At 32.4% G+C, this 18,711-nt stretch overlaps 1 protein-coding gene across 1 annotated transcript in view; it reads left to right on the top strand.

The window, feature by feature from the left end:
- Nucleotides 1–18,711, top strand: part of DYNC2H1 (dynein cytoplasmic 2 heavy chain 1) — a 376,258-nt gene that overhangs the window by 80,176 nt on the left and 277,371 nt on the right. The window contains 11 exon segments of the mRNA XM_032639512.1: nucleotides 1,298–1,497; nucleotides 2,328–2,592; nucleotides 3,901–4,108; nucleotides 6,479–6,608; nucleotides 9,445–9,600; nucleotides 11,244–11,503; nucleotides 12,344–12,590; nucleotides 13,867–14,018; nucleotides 15,220–15,364; nucleotides 17,341–17,443; nucleotides 17,984–18,151. Coding sequence (XP_032495403.1) covers nucleotides 1,298–1,497; nucleotides 2,328–2,592; nucleotides 3,901–4,108; nucleotides 6,479–6,608; nucleotides 9,445–9,600; nucleotides 11,244–11,503; nucleotides 12,344–12,590; nucleotides 13,867–14,018; nucleotides 15,220–15,364; nucleotides 17,341–17,443; nucleotides 17,984–18,151 — 2,034 coding nt within the window.

Raw genomic sequence — 18,711 nt, 5'->3', positions numbered from 1 at the left:
AAATCTAGCTCACCTTGAAAGTGGGGAGGCAAGGATTAAGCTCCACCTCTTGGGGGGGGGTAGTATCTGCTTATATAATTTGAAACTCTTCCGTAAAGAAGATTTGTCTCTTCTTTTCCATGATGTATTTATTCAGATCAGTATGGACTTATGCATATTTTTTTATACTTTGCCACTTTTTTTCCCCATTTATATAAAGTAAGTTATTACCCCCACCAATTGATGTTTGCCTTCATGAAAGGCTGAATATTCAGCCTCTAGGTTGCTATCCAAATTTAAGTTAAATCACCATGAAAATAAGATAATATAAGAAAGAAGACTACGTGAAATTACCTATTTGGACTTTAAATGATCAAAATATACATCTTAAAAAAGGAAACTACAGCTTTTTTATTAGGTTGGCATATACCAGGGCAGATAAGGTATTTGTTGAAGTACTTAGATTACCATTTTTCAGTTGTCTATCTCTGGTGATTTTCATGAAATATATAAACCATACCTGTAGTAAATAAAGATGGCTTACTTATGAGTTCAGTGCTTTAAATAAACTCTAGTGCAGCCAAGCCTCTTTATATATATTTAAAGATAGAAATATTAAACAATTATAGAGAAATAGCATACTAAAAATAGTTTCTTGCCTTTATATAGGTGTCTGGTCAATTAATAGCTAATATTCTTGAAAAAATAAGAATCTGGCGATATTAGTATTTACATTTGGTTTAAGAATAGATTTATGAACCAGTTTTGAGCAACACTGATCAAAGAGTTTTGCTCAGTTTGTTAGTTTTTAGTTTTAGGATAAAAATCTCTGCGAGGCAAATATGCTGGTATATTTGGAAAGATACCTAAATCTGGAATTAAATCCCACCTATAATACTTAATGCTGAGCTCTCTCAGATAAGTCATTTAAACCCTTAGAGACTTAATGGTCTCATGTGTAAAATTGGAATAATAATAGAAATACTTCCTTACTCTATACAGTTGTTATAAGGATTACATCAGAATGGTAAAGTACTATGCAAAGAAATGTGTTAATGATTTTTATTATTAATTCAAGTCTGGGTACCCTGGGATTCAAATTCTATGAAAAATAGTCCAAAACTCAGTAATACTTGTTTTTCAGCAGTTAAAAGATAGTTAAGTAAGCTTGCCAATTCACATGATAGCATATGTCTTTAAATGTTACTAAATTCTAGTGCATCATTTAATTAATAATAATGCATATCAAGGCACGTAAAGACTTTTTGTAGTCATTAGATTCATAACTAATAATTTTAAAATGAAACTTTTTCTCTAGTTAATGAAAGTCACATTGTGGTACAAGCACTGAGGCTTAATACAATGTCAAAGTTTACATTTGCTGATTGCACTCGGTTTGATGCACTGATTAAAGATGTGTTTCCTGGAATTGACTTTAAAGAAGTAGAATATGATGAACTGAATGCTGCATTAAAGCAAGTCTTTGAGGAGGCCAACTATGAAATCATATCCAATCAGGTAACTGTCAAGAATACTTCATAATATATTGATCCTTTCTCCTAGTTAATTCTTTATTAACTATCTTTATCTTTTATCTTTCAACTTATCTTTCATCTTTCAACTTAAATCTTACTCACTCATGAAAGCCTTCCCTAATTTTCAAGTCCAAATTAGGTCCCCTTGCTATGTGCTTTCCTTACCTTTGTTGTATATACATATTTAATGTTTAGTTGCACACTTGATTAATATTAATATTAATATTTGATTCTCCCCCACCAGATAGTAGTCTCCATGAAAGGTGGGATCCATGTCTGTTTTACCATTTTATTCCTAGTGCCTGTTACGGAGCCTGGCATGTAATAGATCCATCATATGTGTCTTTGATAGTTGATTATGTATGATTTAGTTTAACTTTGACAATTTCTTAGGAGAACTTCACTTTCGTAGGTCTTTTTATGTAGCACAAATACATGTTCAAAATGAATACTTTTTTCTCAGGTTTTTTTTTTGGAGAGAGACGGTATAAATGAATGAATGAATTAGCAAAGTGAATAAAATATTTAGTATATTTTATTTGAATGAATGAGTGAGTGAAGACAATAGTGAACATATTGTATTGTCAACTTGTAAAGCATACTTCTTTTTTTTAAAGAAATATGAATTTAAAGATCATGTTGTAAATATATTCAGATTTGTTTAGTAATTCTTTTATTTAAGGCTTTATCTTCCACTGAAGAAATAAAAGTCTTAATTTATGTTTGAAATAGAACAACTGTTGTCGAATGAGAGTAGAACTGTGTTTGATTGTACACTATAAATCATATATGAACATGTTTCTTTTCTACTAGATCAAGAAAGCTTTAGAATTGTATGAACAATTACGCCAGAGGATGGGAGTTGTTATTGTTGGTCCAAGTGGTGCTGGAAAATCAACTCTTTGGAGAATGTTAAGGGCAGCACTTTGTAAAATTGGCAAAGTGGTAAAACAATATACCATGAATCCCAAAGCTATGCCTAGACATCAACTATTAGGCCATATTGACATGGATACAAGGGAATGGTCTGATGGTGTTTTGACAAATAGTGCTCGCCAAGTAGTTCGAGAACCTCAAGGTTGGTCTCTATTGTGTGATTTATTGATTTATTTAATAATTTTTAGAGGATGATAGAGGTTGTCTATAATGCTATCCTTTTCAATTCTTATACATGACCATAAACTGCTGTATAGTGATCTACTTTGATATTTTACTTTGGAGGGCTGAAGACATGCTATCATTTTTACCTGTTATTCCATAGCAACTTTTATTATAATAGAAACTCAGAGTAATCTGGGTGAAACATAGTTTACAGCTAGATTAATCTACTGAATAAACATAATATCTTTGATTGCTGAACTGATATTATAATACCTCATAAATAAGCGAGATAACAAGTTTTTATTTAGGATTAAAATTGGTATGTGTGTCTGAACTTATCAGTTTGAATACAGTGCTTTCAATAATTTTGAAAATTTGAGTCATAAAATAGTAGACTTTCTGGTCTAAATTTTTTGGCTTGGTGTTTAACAGAATTCTTGGTCAGACTCCCTACTTTTTGTTAGATCATAATTTAATTAATAGTTGTTTTTCTAAGCCAGTGAATGAAAGGTTTAGAATGTCTTAAGACATTGGAAGGAATTTTCAGTGTATAGTGTCTTCATTTTCAATGTAGTTGATATTATCACACTAAATAAAAACCAGATATACCTGTATTTGTTTCTCACACTTTTATGGGGGATATTTTCTTCTTTGAATTGTTTCAAAGGTCCAAGAACAACTTGAAACCACTTTTGTCTTAGGAAATATATATTAAAAACAGTTTGTTTTGGAAAGACTTGTGTACACAACTTGTTCACTGCTTCTCCCCTCTGAAGTCACCTTTTTATATATCAAAGAAATTTGATGGTGGTGTATTTTTTAGTTCTCATGTAGGACACTAAGGAGTAGGTTTCCATATTTTCTAAAAGTGCTATTACATAGCAAGCATTCGTACATTCTAATGACATGGTAGAAGACAAAAGTCTAAGGAATATCTCACAAGCTTGTGGAAATAGAAATACCTAGGTCTTGCAAACCATGTTTTCTTTTACTGAGAATCCAGTTCTGTATGTTCATAGATCAATAGAGCCTTATTACAGAGTATATAACTGGGTCTCTGACCAGCTGAGCCAGGATTGCCCATGGGTTCTCCACACATTTGTATTGTGTTAATTCACATGAAAAATTTCAACTTGTTCAACTTTTTGTTCTTTATATTTGGCTTCAGAAGTATAAAATAATATGGAAATTACTTCTAAAGAATAAGTGATAATTCTTTTATTCTTTATTTTTAATTAATATCATTGCATTTATTTTTATCTCTACTTTTTTTGTTTGAAAATAGATGTCAGCTCATGGATAATCTGTGATGGTGATATTGACCCTGAATGGATAGAATCTCTGAATTCTGTTCTGGATGATAATCGACTACTCACTATGCCCAGTGGAGAAAGGATTCAGTTTGGCCTAAATGTTAACTTTGTATTTGAAACTCATGATTTAAGTTGTGCCTCACCAGCCACAATATCTAGAATGGGAATGATCTTTCTTAGGTGAGAGCATTTGCATACACTGTATTAGAATATTCTTCAATTATTATTTTGGTTTTACAGCTAAGTGAAATAAGTAATGTATGGGTAATGTGTGAATATTTGTTTTCCTCATTCTTATTAACTTCTTTTTGTTTGTTTGTTAGGTTTTAATTCATTCAGAGAGTTCCTGTTTATTGCAGTTGAATTATTTCAGCAGTGTAGTTGTATCACAATTACTAAATAATTATTTTTTGTTTACTTAAATGAAACAGCAAGTATTTAATTTGTTTTCTTCTTTTTTCTATAACTTTTATTTAAATATTATGATTGAGTTCAGAGAAGTTTTACAAATTGGAAACCTCTTTACTTAATATTTTCTTTCTTCAGTGTATTTGGAAGAGGCTTGAAGAGCAAAAATAAATAACAAACTGATTTTAGATTTCATATACAGTAGTCACATACTAAAACATGGATATTTGAGCCAGTTTCTGCCCAAAATGAGTAATTAGAAAGTTTTCTTTTACCTTTTGAATTTATGTTTTAGAATTTGATATTTGTCTATATAAAGTTCTCTACTCTTTTATAATCATTTGAAACCATTTTCGATGTTATATGACACATGGTAGGGTTATCAAGTTCATTCAGATTGTTTCCAAAATTATTTAATTGCTTACTTCTTTGATAGTATTATAGGAAACATTTATATTAAACTAGCCATAAACTCCCAATTAATATTTTGAGGTATTAATTATTTAAAAAATAATACAGCATTGGGTTTATAGCTTTTATAGCAGTATCTCACACAATTTATCTTATTTATTTAATGTATTCTTATAATCTTGTGAGAAAAATAGGATAAAAGGGAAGTTTATCACTAACTTTTAAAATATTTATTGAATGCCCATTACCTATATGATGTTAAGTTAGGCATTTTAGGAGAGACAGCAAGAAAGGAGTAAAGCTAACAGTTATGAAGGGCTTATATTTATGAAGAGCTTGTCTTTATGGAACATATGTTCACAAAGGAGATAATATAAATATAACAGCAATTATAAGCTAGAATATAAATGAAATAAGGGGTAAGTAGAATGCCATATTGTAGAGCAATATGCCTGTATAGCTGCATGTTGCTGTAGAGGATTTGAACATTGTTGGTGAACCAGATATTGTTTGTGAGAGGCATAATGAATATATATGATTTCATGTAAAATACAAAAACATATTAATTATTTTTAGTTGCCTTTTGATTAGATTGTACCTTAGTTTTAGGTTTTATTCATTTCTTCAGCAGATATTTGCACTTGATATGCAATAGGCCAAATGAAGACCTTTTAATAATGAAAGAGAATGCTATTAATTATGCTGCGATAACTGATATAAATCAAGATTGTCTTAGACAAACCAAGACGTAGTTGCCGTGGGCACTGAGGAGATACTGTGACAACAAAGTCTTTATTCTGAAGGAGTTTAGCATCTTTGCTTTGTCTGTTTTGAGCTTATCAAATGTAATTTAAATATTTACCTTTGATCTTTTCATTTTTTCTTTTGCTTATTAAACTGGATAGAAATATGGGAGGAGAAATTCAGGGACTCAGTATTTACTCGTGTTGCTATGAAACACTGGTAGAAGATGGGAAAAATGATAAAATTGTGAGCCCTTGTAACTTCTAAAATTATTAATTATGAGTTGTTTTTACTATAATTTTTATAAATATGCAACATATAATTTTGAATAAGATGTCTATATTATGTTTAATTTCAATCATTGGTTGTTACTCATATAATTAAATGATTTGCTAAAAAAATTATATTTTACTTTAGGATGATCTTCTAGTTTCAGTAGTGGCATGGGAATTTAGGTGTTTGGCTTTTTTGGGGACAGAGAAAAAGAAAAAGTACTTTTAAAGATCTGCATTAAGATGCAGTGCAACTTGAAGTTTAATGTGCATTTGAATCACCCAGAGATACTGTTAAAGTGAAGATTTTGCTTCATTAAGTCTGGGATGGGACTTGGGATTCTGTAGACCACACTTTGGATAGGAAGGGTTTAGACCACTTTTTGGCTAACTTGTAGTTGTGTAATTCTTCTTTAATCTATACTTATAATGATATAGATGACATTTATTTGCTTTATTTTATAGAAAATGACATACATATAATATATATATACCTGTATGTATGTATATATGTAGAAGTAATGTATACACACAATATGTATATATATGTAGAAGTAATATATACACACATACATATACAGAAGTAAAGTGAATTCTTACATACTAGCAGATAGAGTACATGTGTAGAATGTTTATTGGAGCAGAAATTTATTTTGAAAGTAAATTCACAATTTCTTTCTAAATAGTTTCTTACATGTTTGTTAATGTGTTTCAGTGATGAAGAGACGGATCTTAATTCTCTGATAAAATCTTGGTTGAGGAACCAGCCTCCTAAATATAGAAATAATCTTGAAAACTGGATTGGGGATTATTTTGAAAAGGCTTTACAATGGGTTCTAAAGCAGGTAAGATAATTATAATATTTCATAATTATTTAGGCAAGAAGTATAATGATTGAGTGTTGCTTACATTTAACTGCTTTTTAGTATAAGAGCTCTGACAGAATATGAGGATGGAGTGAGGGGTAGATGTCTTCATTGCTGTCCCACTGTATTTCATGGTATAACTTTTTATTGTGTTAGTCTTAAAACACTTTAATTCTTCCATCCACGATAGCTTGCACTGCTTGCCTAAAAATCTTGAACATTGGAATGCCTTTCTAAGCTTTACTAGCAAACCCATCTTGCTGTCACATTTTACTGTGTCAGTAAATATCTGCATATATGTCATGCTAAAAATAATGACAAGTTAATACTAAAGTAGAGAAAGAATGGTGAGTTATTTATAACATTATTAAAACATTTGTTTATTCAACAAAAATTTATTGAATATCTGATAGACGCCCTAGACAAGACTTTGTGAGGTGAACATTAACAGGACAATCACTATCCCTGCAAAGGGTTTGTCTCATGGAGGAAAATGACATGTAAAAAGATAATCACAATATAACAGGATGAAGAGAGTATTGCTGCCTTCTAGGAGAATTTTAAAAAAGGAGATCACATTTAATTTTGAATTTGAAGCATGAATAGAAGTTTAGCGTGCAAAGAAGACAATTTTCATGTATCTGCATGATTTTTTCAAATTTTCTTGGTTTTTCTTTTATGTCATTGCTTTTATAAAAAACATGAGCATATAAAAATAGAGGAAATAAATAGCAATGAGGATTTTTTTTTTAAGTATCCGATTATTAATCTGAACTTGATTTAGAGGTCAGTACTTGGGGTTGAACAAATCACGTAGAGAAATGGCAATCTCACGTTAGTTTTCTAAACTTTTTTTGTAAGGATGAATGATGGAGGAGTAGGGATTTGGGAGGAAATGATGCAAATGAGATAGGTTTTCCTGGAGACTTCAGGGAAGAACCACTCTCACCAGCCCTCAGTATGACTGAGCTGTCTACCTCTTTGTGCTTCTGCAGCAATGTACTGTGTCCTTCAACTATATTATAATTGCTTTCATTCAACTATAAGCACCTTGAGGGCAAGGACTAAGCCTGTTATAGTCCTTGTTGTATCCCCAGAACCAAAGTTTGTTAATAACAGAGTAGTGAATCAGAGTATATGAGCTTAATTAAACACCTGTTGCCTATGTTTGTAGCACCTGTTCAGTAGGTGTGTTGTTATTTCATTAATATAAAACATACAGAGCCTAACAGGGCTCTCCAATGCAAATACCTTGAGGTCATCTACTTGCATGCTGTTAGTGTTAGAATGAGAAATATAATACTAGATAGAATGTATTGAAAAAAAGGGGTTTATGACTATAGAAATGATAACAGGATAAGACTGTTAAACCATAGAGTGGATACCAAAGATTCAGTTAGAAAATAAACTAATTCTGTTCTGAGGTCAGTTCCCTGTTATTTTTTGAAAATTTTTTAATGTGTTGAGTGTTCCTTCCTTCTTTATTCTGTGCTTTGTTCACCATGTTCAGATTCTGAGAGATATACTATAATGAATGCTCTAGTCAAGTGCTGATTTTATTTATAACTAGAGCTTTACTTTCTTGTATTTAGCAAATCAGGCAATCTAGAAGAAAATATGTAGGTTTCCTTTATCTTGCCTTTAAAGCCTAGAACTCTTAGTATGGCCTAAGCCATTGGATTTCTACTCATCTCCTCCCTTTTTCCCATTTTTCCACCTATTTCTCAATTCTTGAAAAATATTTATTATGCAGGCAGAGTGCTTTTTTAAAAAAATGTAAATTGGGTCGTTTTATTCTCTTAACGTTTAAAGGCACTGAAAATAAAATTTGCACTCCTTACCACGGCCTGTACAATTGCACATATCCTGGCCCTTGCCTACCTTTCTGACTTCAACCGCTCTTCCTTTGCTTACTCAGGCATAAGCGTCTTTTAATTCCTTAACTACGCTGGTGGCGTACCATTGCATATGCTGTGTTCTCTGCATGTCAGATAGATCTCATTCTTTTAATGTTAGCTTAAATGTCACCTTTTTCAAAGAGACCTTGAGTCTGCAATCTGAGTTATCCGTTCTCAGAATACACTCTTCCTCTGCTTTATAGCTTCTGCCACAATGTATTAACCATCTCCTCTACTAGACTTGACTTCCATTAAGACAATTGCTCTGTTTAATTCACCTTTTTAAAAAAATACCTAGCACCACATACAGATCCTAATGCATAATTTGTTCTCAGCAAATACTTAGAGAAAGAATGAGAACGCTTTCCCCTTCTAACTCCCTGGCAGTTACACAGGGCCCCAGAGGCCCACAGATCAAAATCATCTACACCACCAGAGTCCAAAAGTTTCATTTTAAAATTCTGTGTAGAGAAAAAGTTCCAAATTGTTTTTAAGCCTGCTTTTACTTTTCTTTCTTGTCCAGAGCCATTAATCTAGCCCTTGCCTCTAGCTTCTTTTCTATCGGCAAGAGGAAATGAGGGACTATTACTTTTAGACCAATGCTCATTGATTTACCTTATTTTTTTTAAATATTCTTAAAAAAAAAAAATATTCTTCAGGTTTAGGAAGTAAACAAACAGTGTATCTATTTGAGGAATCAAGCACTTTCAGCTAGAAATACACAATTGTGTTTTTATGATTACTTTTTATTTTCAAAGTTTATATATATAAATTGAAATCTAAACGTTCTATAACTTGAGTAGGGGGATTAATTTAAAGATGATCCTTGAAAAGATAAGTAAACATTAATCTGTGTATGGTTCTAATTTACTGGTTAATATTTACCTTTTGTCTGTAACATGGATTTCAATCAACAGAATGACTATGTGGTAGAAACAAGTTTGGTTGGGACTGTGATGAATGGTTTATCACATCTCCATGGATGCAGAGATCATGATCAATTTATTATTAATCTCATAAGGGGGCTGGGTGGAAATCTGAACATGAAGTCACGTCTGGAATTCACCAAAGAGGTAATACACGTTTAAAGCCTATGTTTAGTCAACATTTTTTGTCAATTTTCATTGATCCTTGGTATAGAACTTTAAAATTTTAAAATTATGCATTTAATACAATAATAATGCATTTATATACAGATCTTCCTCGAATTATGATGGAGCTACATCCAGATAAACCCATCATAAGTTGAAAATATCCTAAGCCGAAAATGCATTTACTACACCTAACCTATCAAATATCATAACTTAGTCTAGCCTGTCTTAAAGTCTTCAGAACACGTACATTAGACTACATTTGGGCAAAATCCTCTAACACAAAGCCTATTTTATAATAAAGTGTCAAATAGAATGTAATTTCTTGACTGTTATACAGAAAGTGAAAAATAGTATGGTTGTAAGCATATCAGTTGTTTACCCTGGTGATTTTGTGGCTGACTGCCCAAGCTGCAGTTTGCTGCCACTCACTGCCACTGCCCAGCATCACAGGAAGGTATCTTACCACATTATTGCTAGCCTGGGAAAAGATCAAAATTCAAAGTACGGTGTTTACTGAATGCATATCACTTTCGCCCTATTGTAAACTTGAAAAATCTTTAAGTCGAGCCATTGTAAGTTGAGGACTGTCTGTATAAGTACATAGGTACATGTATACTTATTTTCTCCTTTGATTGAACTAGTTTGTGTTATTTTATGATATTAAAATTTTATAAAATAATATTTAATAGGCTAAAGTTCTGACTATACCTTTTTTGTTAGATATTTTTGATACTTAGCTATGTAAATAAATATAATTATTCATTTTTAATCTTAAAATAACATTTTTAATCATTTTTTTTTAACCAGAAGAGTTTTAGCAGTTAGGAATGCTTGGATGGAGTAATCATTATAAATATTTTCTTTATTAAATGCAAAGGTATATTTCAGCCACGTTTATAAAACTAAATTCTACATATTAAGGAATTTCTTCCTATTGGCCTCTGTTGAAATACTTGAACACATATTCCTTTGGGTTGGCTCCAACATTATGTTCTGCATTTTTATCACTTTGTTTCATTGATATCACCATTTATTGCTTTCTCTGTTCTGTTTTTCTTTCCACGGCTGTTCTGTTGCCTCTGTTACCAGATGCTTCTCATTGCTACCACTCAATGTCATATTATATGCTGCTTTTAAGCAGACATTTTATGGCCAAAGTTTAGAATAAAGCTGTTGAAGAGTGGCATTAGGGGCTAACTCTCTGCTGTGTATCTGTGCAGATAACAGTTTTTTGTGTAAGAAAGAACAAGTTGAGAGCAGTGGTGGTGACAGTGGAATGTTCAGTACCAAAATGTACTGGAAATGAAAGTTCTAGGAGTCCTACATTGTACAATTTGTAATTTAGTGTTCATAAGAATTCAATTAAAAGTTGAATATATTTATACAACGTATGTGTGAACCACATGACTTTTATTTGCTTAAATGATCATTCAGAGAGTAATATTTCAGATAAAATGTTACTATAATTATTAAGGATATTAGGTGAGTTTAGTGCATGTGAACTTTTTTATTTTTAAAGTAAGATGATTCTCTTTGGAGCATTTACTTTAAAGAATTAAAATTTCACATACTCTGTTTGGAGCACTGTATATGAAAACCTATCACAACTTTTTCCTCTTAAGGTTTTTAATTGGGCACGAGAATCTCCTCCGGACCCTCACAAACCAATGGACACCTACTATGACTCGAGTAGAGGACGATTAGCATCTTATGTGCTGAAGAAGCCAGAAAACTTGTCTGCTGATGATTTCAGTAATAGCCAAACTCTTCCAGTCATTCAGACTCCTGACATGCAACGAGGTCTAGATTATTTCAAACCTTGGTTAAGTTCTGATACTAAACAGCCATTTGTTCTTGTCGGACCAGAAGGATGTGGCAAAGGGTAAGAGGAGAAAAATGTTAATCGAGGTGCATATTGTGGATTTATGCTTCTCTCCTGTTTTAAAATGATTTAACAGCTTTTGTTACCTTTTTTTTTGGTTAAAGTAGCATTTACATTTTCATGAAGGACTCTTCATTGTCACTACTTGTAAAGATAATATGACTATAGAGAAAAATATGTCCTTTTTTCTGCCGAGTTATGTGTTTTCCAGTGGAATTAGAAGAAGATACTCTTAAAAAGAATCTGTGCGTACAATCATAAAAAATGAATACCTGATGTACTCGCAAACTACTATATGCTGTAGTTATAAAAAATGAATCTTGAAGTTAGCTATTTAAAAATAGCTTTTAATTCAGTGGAATTCAACCTATTTTTAGTGCCTCCTGAGTGTAGTTTTTTGGAAATAAAGGAAATATGGATTATTATTTTCACATTTCTGGTAATAATTAAACAATTCTGTAAAGTCATAGTAATTTTTTTTAACTTGGAGAACTTAATATTTTAAAATCTTTCCTTCAACTGTGGGGAAACAATACTTTTTATGTGTACTTTTTCAAACTGAATTATTTCTGTGAACTGGGATTTATTTTTTTTTTTTGCTGAAAGAGTCCCAAGAATGCCTTAAAATATGAATTAATTCTTTTTCCAGTCTAAAAATTAGAAAGCTTACCTTCATAGCTATGGATAGTTATAGAAACCGTATCTATTTTTACCACTTTTCCCTTAAACAGCATACGTAATTTAGAAACTAAAATATTTAAAAATAGAAATTTTGTATTGAATATAGAAAGTATTTTATTGGTTGCATTTGTGAAGTCAAGTGTTTTATATCTTTCTCAGGATGCTGCTCAGGTATGCCTTTTCCCAACTCCGGTCCACTCAAATTGCTACAGTTCACTGTAGTGCGCAAACTACTTCTCGGCATCTCCTGCAGAAACTGAGCCAGACTTGCATGGTAATCAGTACTAATACTGGTCGAGTGTATAGACCAAAAGACTGTGAGAGACTTGTTCTGTACTTAAAAGATATCAACCTACCCAAGCTTGATAAATGGGGGACCAGTACTTTGGTAGCTTTCCTGCAGCAGGTGGGTCTTATCACTTGAAGTGTTTTGATATAATTGGAAACAATTTAATTTCATTAACTTTTCTTGTAGATAGAAAATCTGCTTTCCTTTTTAGGGCTAGTTTTATCTAGCATGTGTCATGGAAATTAAACTCTTGAAGCATCTCACGCTTGCTCCAGGGCTACTTTCTTTGATCTTCCTCCATCTAAAGATTAGTATTACATCAAGATGATATATGACAGAAACTGTAAAAACAACCTTTGCCCTACACCATTTACCTACCCTTTATTCCTAAAAAATGGAGAAAAGCAGAAGCTGGGGATGGTGCTGGAGCTGGGGAAGTTTTTGCTTTATTCTTTTAGGTATGCATTCTTCTGAGAGCAGTTAGACTTCCTCAGTCATGCTTCAGTCACTGTGGAAGATTTTTTTTCTTTATGTGATTTACATCACATTAGAAACTCTAAATTCTAAATTAGAGCTTAATATACTCATTTTGGTTCACATTTTGCTTTTCTATATAACTGAAGAATATAATAAAATATTTATAGAAAAAATATTATCCTTATATTTCTCCTGATTTCTTTCACTTTTTTTTTCTGGCCATACGTGGGCCTCTCACCGCTGTGGCCTCTCCCGTTGCGGAGCACAGGCTTCGGACAGGGGGCGCAGGCCCAGCGGCCATGGCTCACGGGCCCAGCTGCTCCGCAGCATGTGGGATCTTCCCGGAAAGGGGCACGAACCCGTGTCCCCTGCATCGGCAGGCGGACTCTCAACCGCTGCGCCACCAGGGAAGCCCTCCTTCACTTTTTTTTTTTTGATAATTGTTGGTAGATTTATACTATCACCTGTATTTTAACATTTACTTGAAAAGCATTTTAAAAATGAGGATAATTCAGCTAACATTAATTGAACACAGAGTCTTTAAAATTAAAAACAAAATTTTTATTGGAGTTTAGTTGATTTACAATGTTGTGTTAGTTTCTGCTGTACAGCAAAGTGAATCAGATATACCTATACATATATCTACTCTTTTTTAGATTCTTTTCCCATATAGGTCATTATAGAGTATTGAGTAGAGTTCCCTGTGCTATACAGTAGGTCCTTATTAGTTATCTATTTTATACATAGTAGTGTGTATATGTTGATCCCAATCTCCCAGTTTGTCTTCCCCCCATTTCCTAGTAACCATAAACCTCTGTTGATGATTGCATTTGGAAACAATTGAATTTTATGCAAAATATATCATGATTAGAAAATCTTAAGCATAAAACGCTTAAATATATTTATTTTCAAATAGGTATTGACATATCAAGGATTTTATGATGAAAATTTGGAATGGGTTGGTTTAGAAAATATTCAAATTGTGGCTTCTGTGTCAGCTGGAGGAAGACTGGGAAGACATAAGCTTACTACCAGATTTACTTCTATTGTTCGTCTTTGTGCTGTAGAGTACGTATCATTGTTTTAAAAGATTTTTTTGACTTAGGGAGACATACATTGCATTTTATGAAAGGTATATATTAATGATATTACTTCAAAATGTAGAATATAAAAATAGTCAAACTTAAGCTCTGATGTTAGTTTTTTCCTATCCTTCCTAAACTGTAGGCAGTAATTTAGGGTGATGAAGGCTTTAATCAATGCTTGTTATATATTAGAAACAAAACAACTGCTTTGTATTGTCTCTAAATGTCAATCTCAGGAACCTAAACGGTGGGTTTTAGATTTAAATGTTTTATGGGTTATTTAAAGCAAAAATACAATCAAATTTTATGTAGATAACTAAAAAGAGAATTTAAATTTTAACAAAGTAGAGTTAGGTCATTTAGTGGCTTATAATATTAATCATAACATACCCATCCATCTCCATGGTCCATAATTGTTACATGGACTCGAATTTTATGACGCTAGGTCCTCTATTTTGCCTTACAAAATCTTGTTTTTGTGTTTTCATGCTAAACTGCCCCCGTCTATTAATATTCTTCTTTTAGAAATGTTACAGCAACCAATTAAGCTGTACTGAAATAGATTTTGCTTAGGGAGAAACAGGTTGATTTTATTTGTTGTTTTCTACTTCTGTAGTTCTAAGGTGGATTACTGTTCTTTGTACAGGTTATACTTAATTCAAAATACTTTTTCTTAAGCAGAATTTTCCTTTGGCCCTTTCTAAAGAGCAGTGGTCTTTTAAACAATTATGTTTTTAAGTAATTTCATTGGAATCCTCTGTTAGAATCCTTAGTATTTGAAAACAGATAATTAGGGATCTGATTTAGTTGAAGTAACAATAGGGTCTGTGAGCCTGGCCTTAGCCGTTGAGTAAACCTTGGAGGTATTTAGGCCTTACAATTTGAAAACCACACAGTTTGAAAACCATTGCTATAACTTAACATTAAAATAATAATTTAGGGGACTTCCCTGGTGGTCCAGTGGTTAAGAGTTCACCTTCCAATGCAGGGGGTGCAGGTTCGATCCCTGGTCAGGGAGCTAAGATCCCACATGCCTCGTGGCCAAAAAACCAAAACATAAAACAGAAGCAATATTGTAACAAGTTCAATAAAGACTTCAAATATGGTCCACATCAAAAAAATCTTAAAAGAAATAGTAGTTTAGAATGTTGATTTATTTCAACTTCTTATATGCTTTTTTTTAGTTACCCAGAAAGAGAGCAATTACAGACAATTTATGGAGCATATCTGAAACCAGTTCTACATAAAAATCTGAAGAATCATACTATTTGGGGTTCTTCATCAAAAATTTATCTCTTAGCAGGATCTATGGTACAAGTGTATGAACAGGTATATATTCACTTACATTGTAGTTTTCATATCTATTGGTATTACTCCCAAAGGGCTACCTTTAATCCTGATTTGTGTTGATGCTCAGGCTTTCTTTTCCTGTCATTTATTATACTTTTCTACTGGAGAGTGACTCTGTGAGGATAGATGTTTGTGTGTGTGTTATTCATTATTGTATCTTCTGACATAGTTTCTAATAGACACCCAAAAAGTATTGAATGAATAAATCAGTGAGTAGATGGTCATTCTGCTTTGATTTCAAATTTAGTTTATTTACAGTGGGGTTCATCTTCTTTCCAAAACTAGATCTTTCTCCTGACTTCTATCAGTTTCTGTCTTTCAGGCTTCAAACCCGAGAGTAGTTCTTGATGTTTATTTCTTTCCTTTTATCTGTGAGGAAATGTCTAAAATATTCTGATAAAGTGGGGTGATACATGAAAATAGGCGTTAAGGATGCAGAAGATATTTATTGAGTACCTTCTCTTTCCAGTGCTAGTCCTAGGGATACAAAGATGACTGAGTCACTATTCCCTAGAAATGCACAGTCTAATGAAGAACCTGATCATATAAATAAACTATTAACGCAGGGTAGTAAGTCTATCAATAACAATATGCACCAGTTACAGAGATAGCATGGAAGAGGGAGTGAATAGCTTTGTTGTGTGTAGTAGATTTTTTTTTAACATCTTTATTGGAGTATATAATTGCTTTACAATGGTGTGTTAGTTTCTGCTTTATAACAAAGTGAATCAGCTATACATATACATATATCCCCATATCTCCTCTCTCTTGCATCTCCCTCCCACCCTCCCTATCCCACCCCTTTAGGTGGTCACAGAGCACTGAGCTGATCTCCCTGTGCTATGCAGCTGCTTCCCACTAGCTATTTTACATTTGGCAGTGTATATATGTCCATGCCACTCTCTCACTTCGTCCCAGCTTACCCTTCCCCCTCCCCATGTTCTCAAGTCCATTCTCTAGGTCTGCATCTTTATTCCTGTCCTGCCCCTAGGTTCTTAAGAACCTTTTTTTTTTTTAGATTCCATATATATGTGTTAGCATACAGTATTTGTTTTTCTCTTTCTGACTTGCTTCACTCTGTATGACAGACTCTAGGTCCATCCACCTCACTACAAATAACTCAATTTCGCTTCTTTTTATGGCTGAGTAATATTCCATTGTATATTTGTGCCACATCTTCTTTTTCCATTCATCTGTCGATGGACACTTAGGTTGCTTCCATGTCCTGGCTGTTGTAAATTTTAAGAGGAGATGAAATGTGGTCTAAGGTTTGAAAAATAAAGAGAAATTCACAAAGTGGCTGGAGGTCAAAGAGGGTCTTCTTGGGTAAAGGGAATAGCATGTGAAAGTTATGGAAATGTTTGTGGAGGATGCTTTTTATAGTATTGGAGTAGAAGTGGGGAAAAATAAAGCTATGTTTTTCTAAATTAATTCAAATGTTAGGCAGTCAAGGCCAGAATAAGAGCAATAGCTCCATCCGTAGAGAGGAAGGAAGAGGCTCTTCTCTCGTTGGTTATATGTTGAATTGTGGCACTTTGATTTGTTAAAAGTTTAATGATTTCTTGAACACAAGATAGCTCTGTGGGTCCCACCATTATAAAATGGGTCTGTCTTACACCCATGAGCACCTTGGAATTATAACTACCATTTTATAAAATTTAGGTTAGCTTTCCTTGAATTCCTTTCTTTAGCAGGGCTTTTTAACCTTTCATTTTATTTTTTTCCATGGACAACCTTTGGCAGTTTGTTGAAGTTTATGAACAACCTCTCTTAGATACTGTTTTTAAATGCATAAAATATAGAATACAAGATAACTGAGGAAATAAGTAATATTGAAATACAGTTCCAGCCACTGGTAGAAATTGACATTCCTATGAATTTAAGGTGACTGAAAAATTTATAGCATGATTATATATTTAAGAGAGTAGACAGATCATTTACTATATTTTTTTCAGGTGCGGGCCAAATTTACAGTTGATGATTATAGCCACTATTTCTTTACTCCTTGCATCCTTACCCAGTGGGTTCTTGGCTTATTCAGATATGATTTAGAAGGAGGTAAGTTTTGCTTTTATGATTTCAAATCACTTATCTCCCTTTAGAATATCATATTGTGTGTGTGTGTGTGTGTGTGTGTGTTTATGCTGTATATGTATATTATATTTGTAATAGATAAATGAGTATTGTAATTATAGTATTTTAAAAATTAAAATGTTAATATTAAATTTAAACATGATATTAAACTTATGATATTTTATTATGCTTCCTCTCCTAAAGTATAATTGTCACTATTAAAACTTGATTTGGAAAAAAATGTAATTGTTATCCTTTGTAGCCAAAGCATGTTTAATATGCTCTTGGGGATTGATATTTTTATTGAACAACTAATAGAGTTTAATCCTTTAAAGAATCAAAAAAGTTTACCAACTCATTAACAAAATGAATTTTAACTCTTTTTCCCTTTATTCTATTTATCTGACGCCAAAATAATGGTATGTAGATTCTCATTCTCTATTTCTTTCTAATATTATGTTGAAACAGACCATTTTTAAATCATTTGAATTTTATTATAATTAAAGAAAATTTTGCCTTTTTTAGGATCCTCAAACCATCCTCTAGCTTACGTATTAGAAATTGTAGCATATGAAGCGCAGCGCTTATTTCGTGACAAAATTGTTGGTGCAAAGGAACTTCATTTATTTGACAGTATTTTAACATCAGTGTTTCAAGGAGACTGGGGCTCAGATGTACTAGACAATATGGCAGGTAATATAGTTACAGAGTTTATGTAAATATATAAAAGTTATGAGCACTTCCAATTTTTTTCTTACTGATAGCATGATTTCATATATCTAAACAAATGAAAACTTTGGATAATTTATATACGTATTACTGAATCACTTTGCTGTAGAGTAGAAATTAACACAGCATTTTAAATCAACTATACTTCAGTAAAATTAATTACAACAAAAACGCTAAAACTTTGGATAATTTTAATGTTTTTACCGTAAGAGGCTGCTCTGTCTTCTTTGCTAGATTTCAATAATTATGTTCCAAACAAAATATGATGACGATAATTGTTTTCTTGGAAACGGTTGTTCAGACCGTAATGTTTAACATTTGCAATTCAAAACTGTATTTCCTGAAGGACTTTTACTAATAAAAATAGCCGTATATGTGTGATATTTAAAGATCATAGTGAAAATCCATATTTGATTATAATGAACTTTCGCTTGAGAAAGTGACTCATTCCTGTCACTACTCATAACGTCATTAGCACAGAACTTCTTATGTACCCTCTTATCAGCTTCACCCATTATTATGAT

Source organism: Phocoena sinus, chromosome 8 (assembly GCF_008692025.1).
Source record: "Phocoena sinus isolate mPhoSin1 chromosome 8, mPhoSin1.pri, whole genome shotgun sequence".
In the NCBI taxonomy this organism is placed as follows: Eukaryota; Metazoa; Chordata; class Mammalia; order Artiodactyla; family Phocoenidae; genus Phocoena; species Phocoena sinus.
The sequence above is the reverse complement of the archived record's forward strand: the minus strand, read 5'-3'. Positions and strand labels throughout refer to the sequence as shown.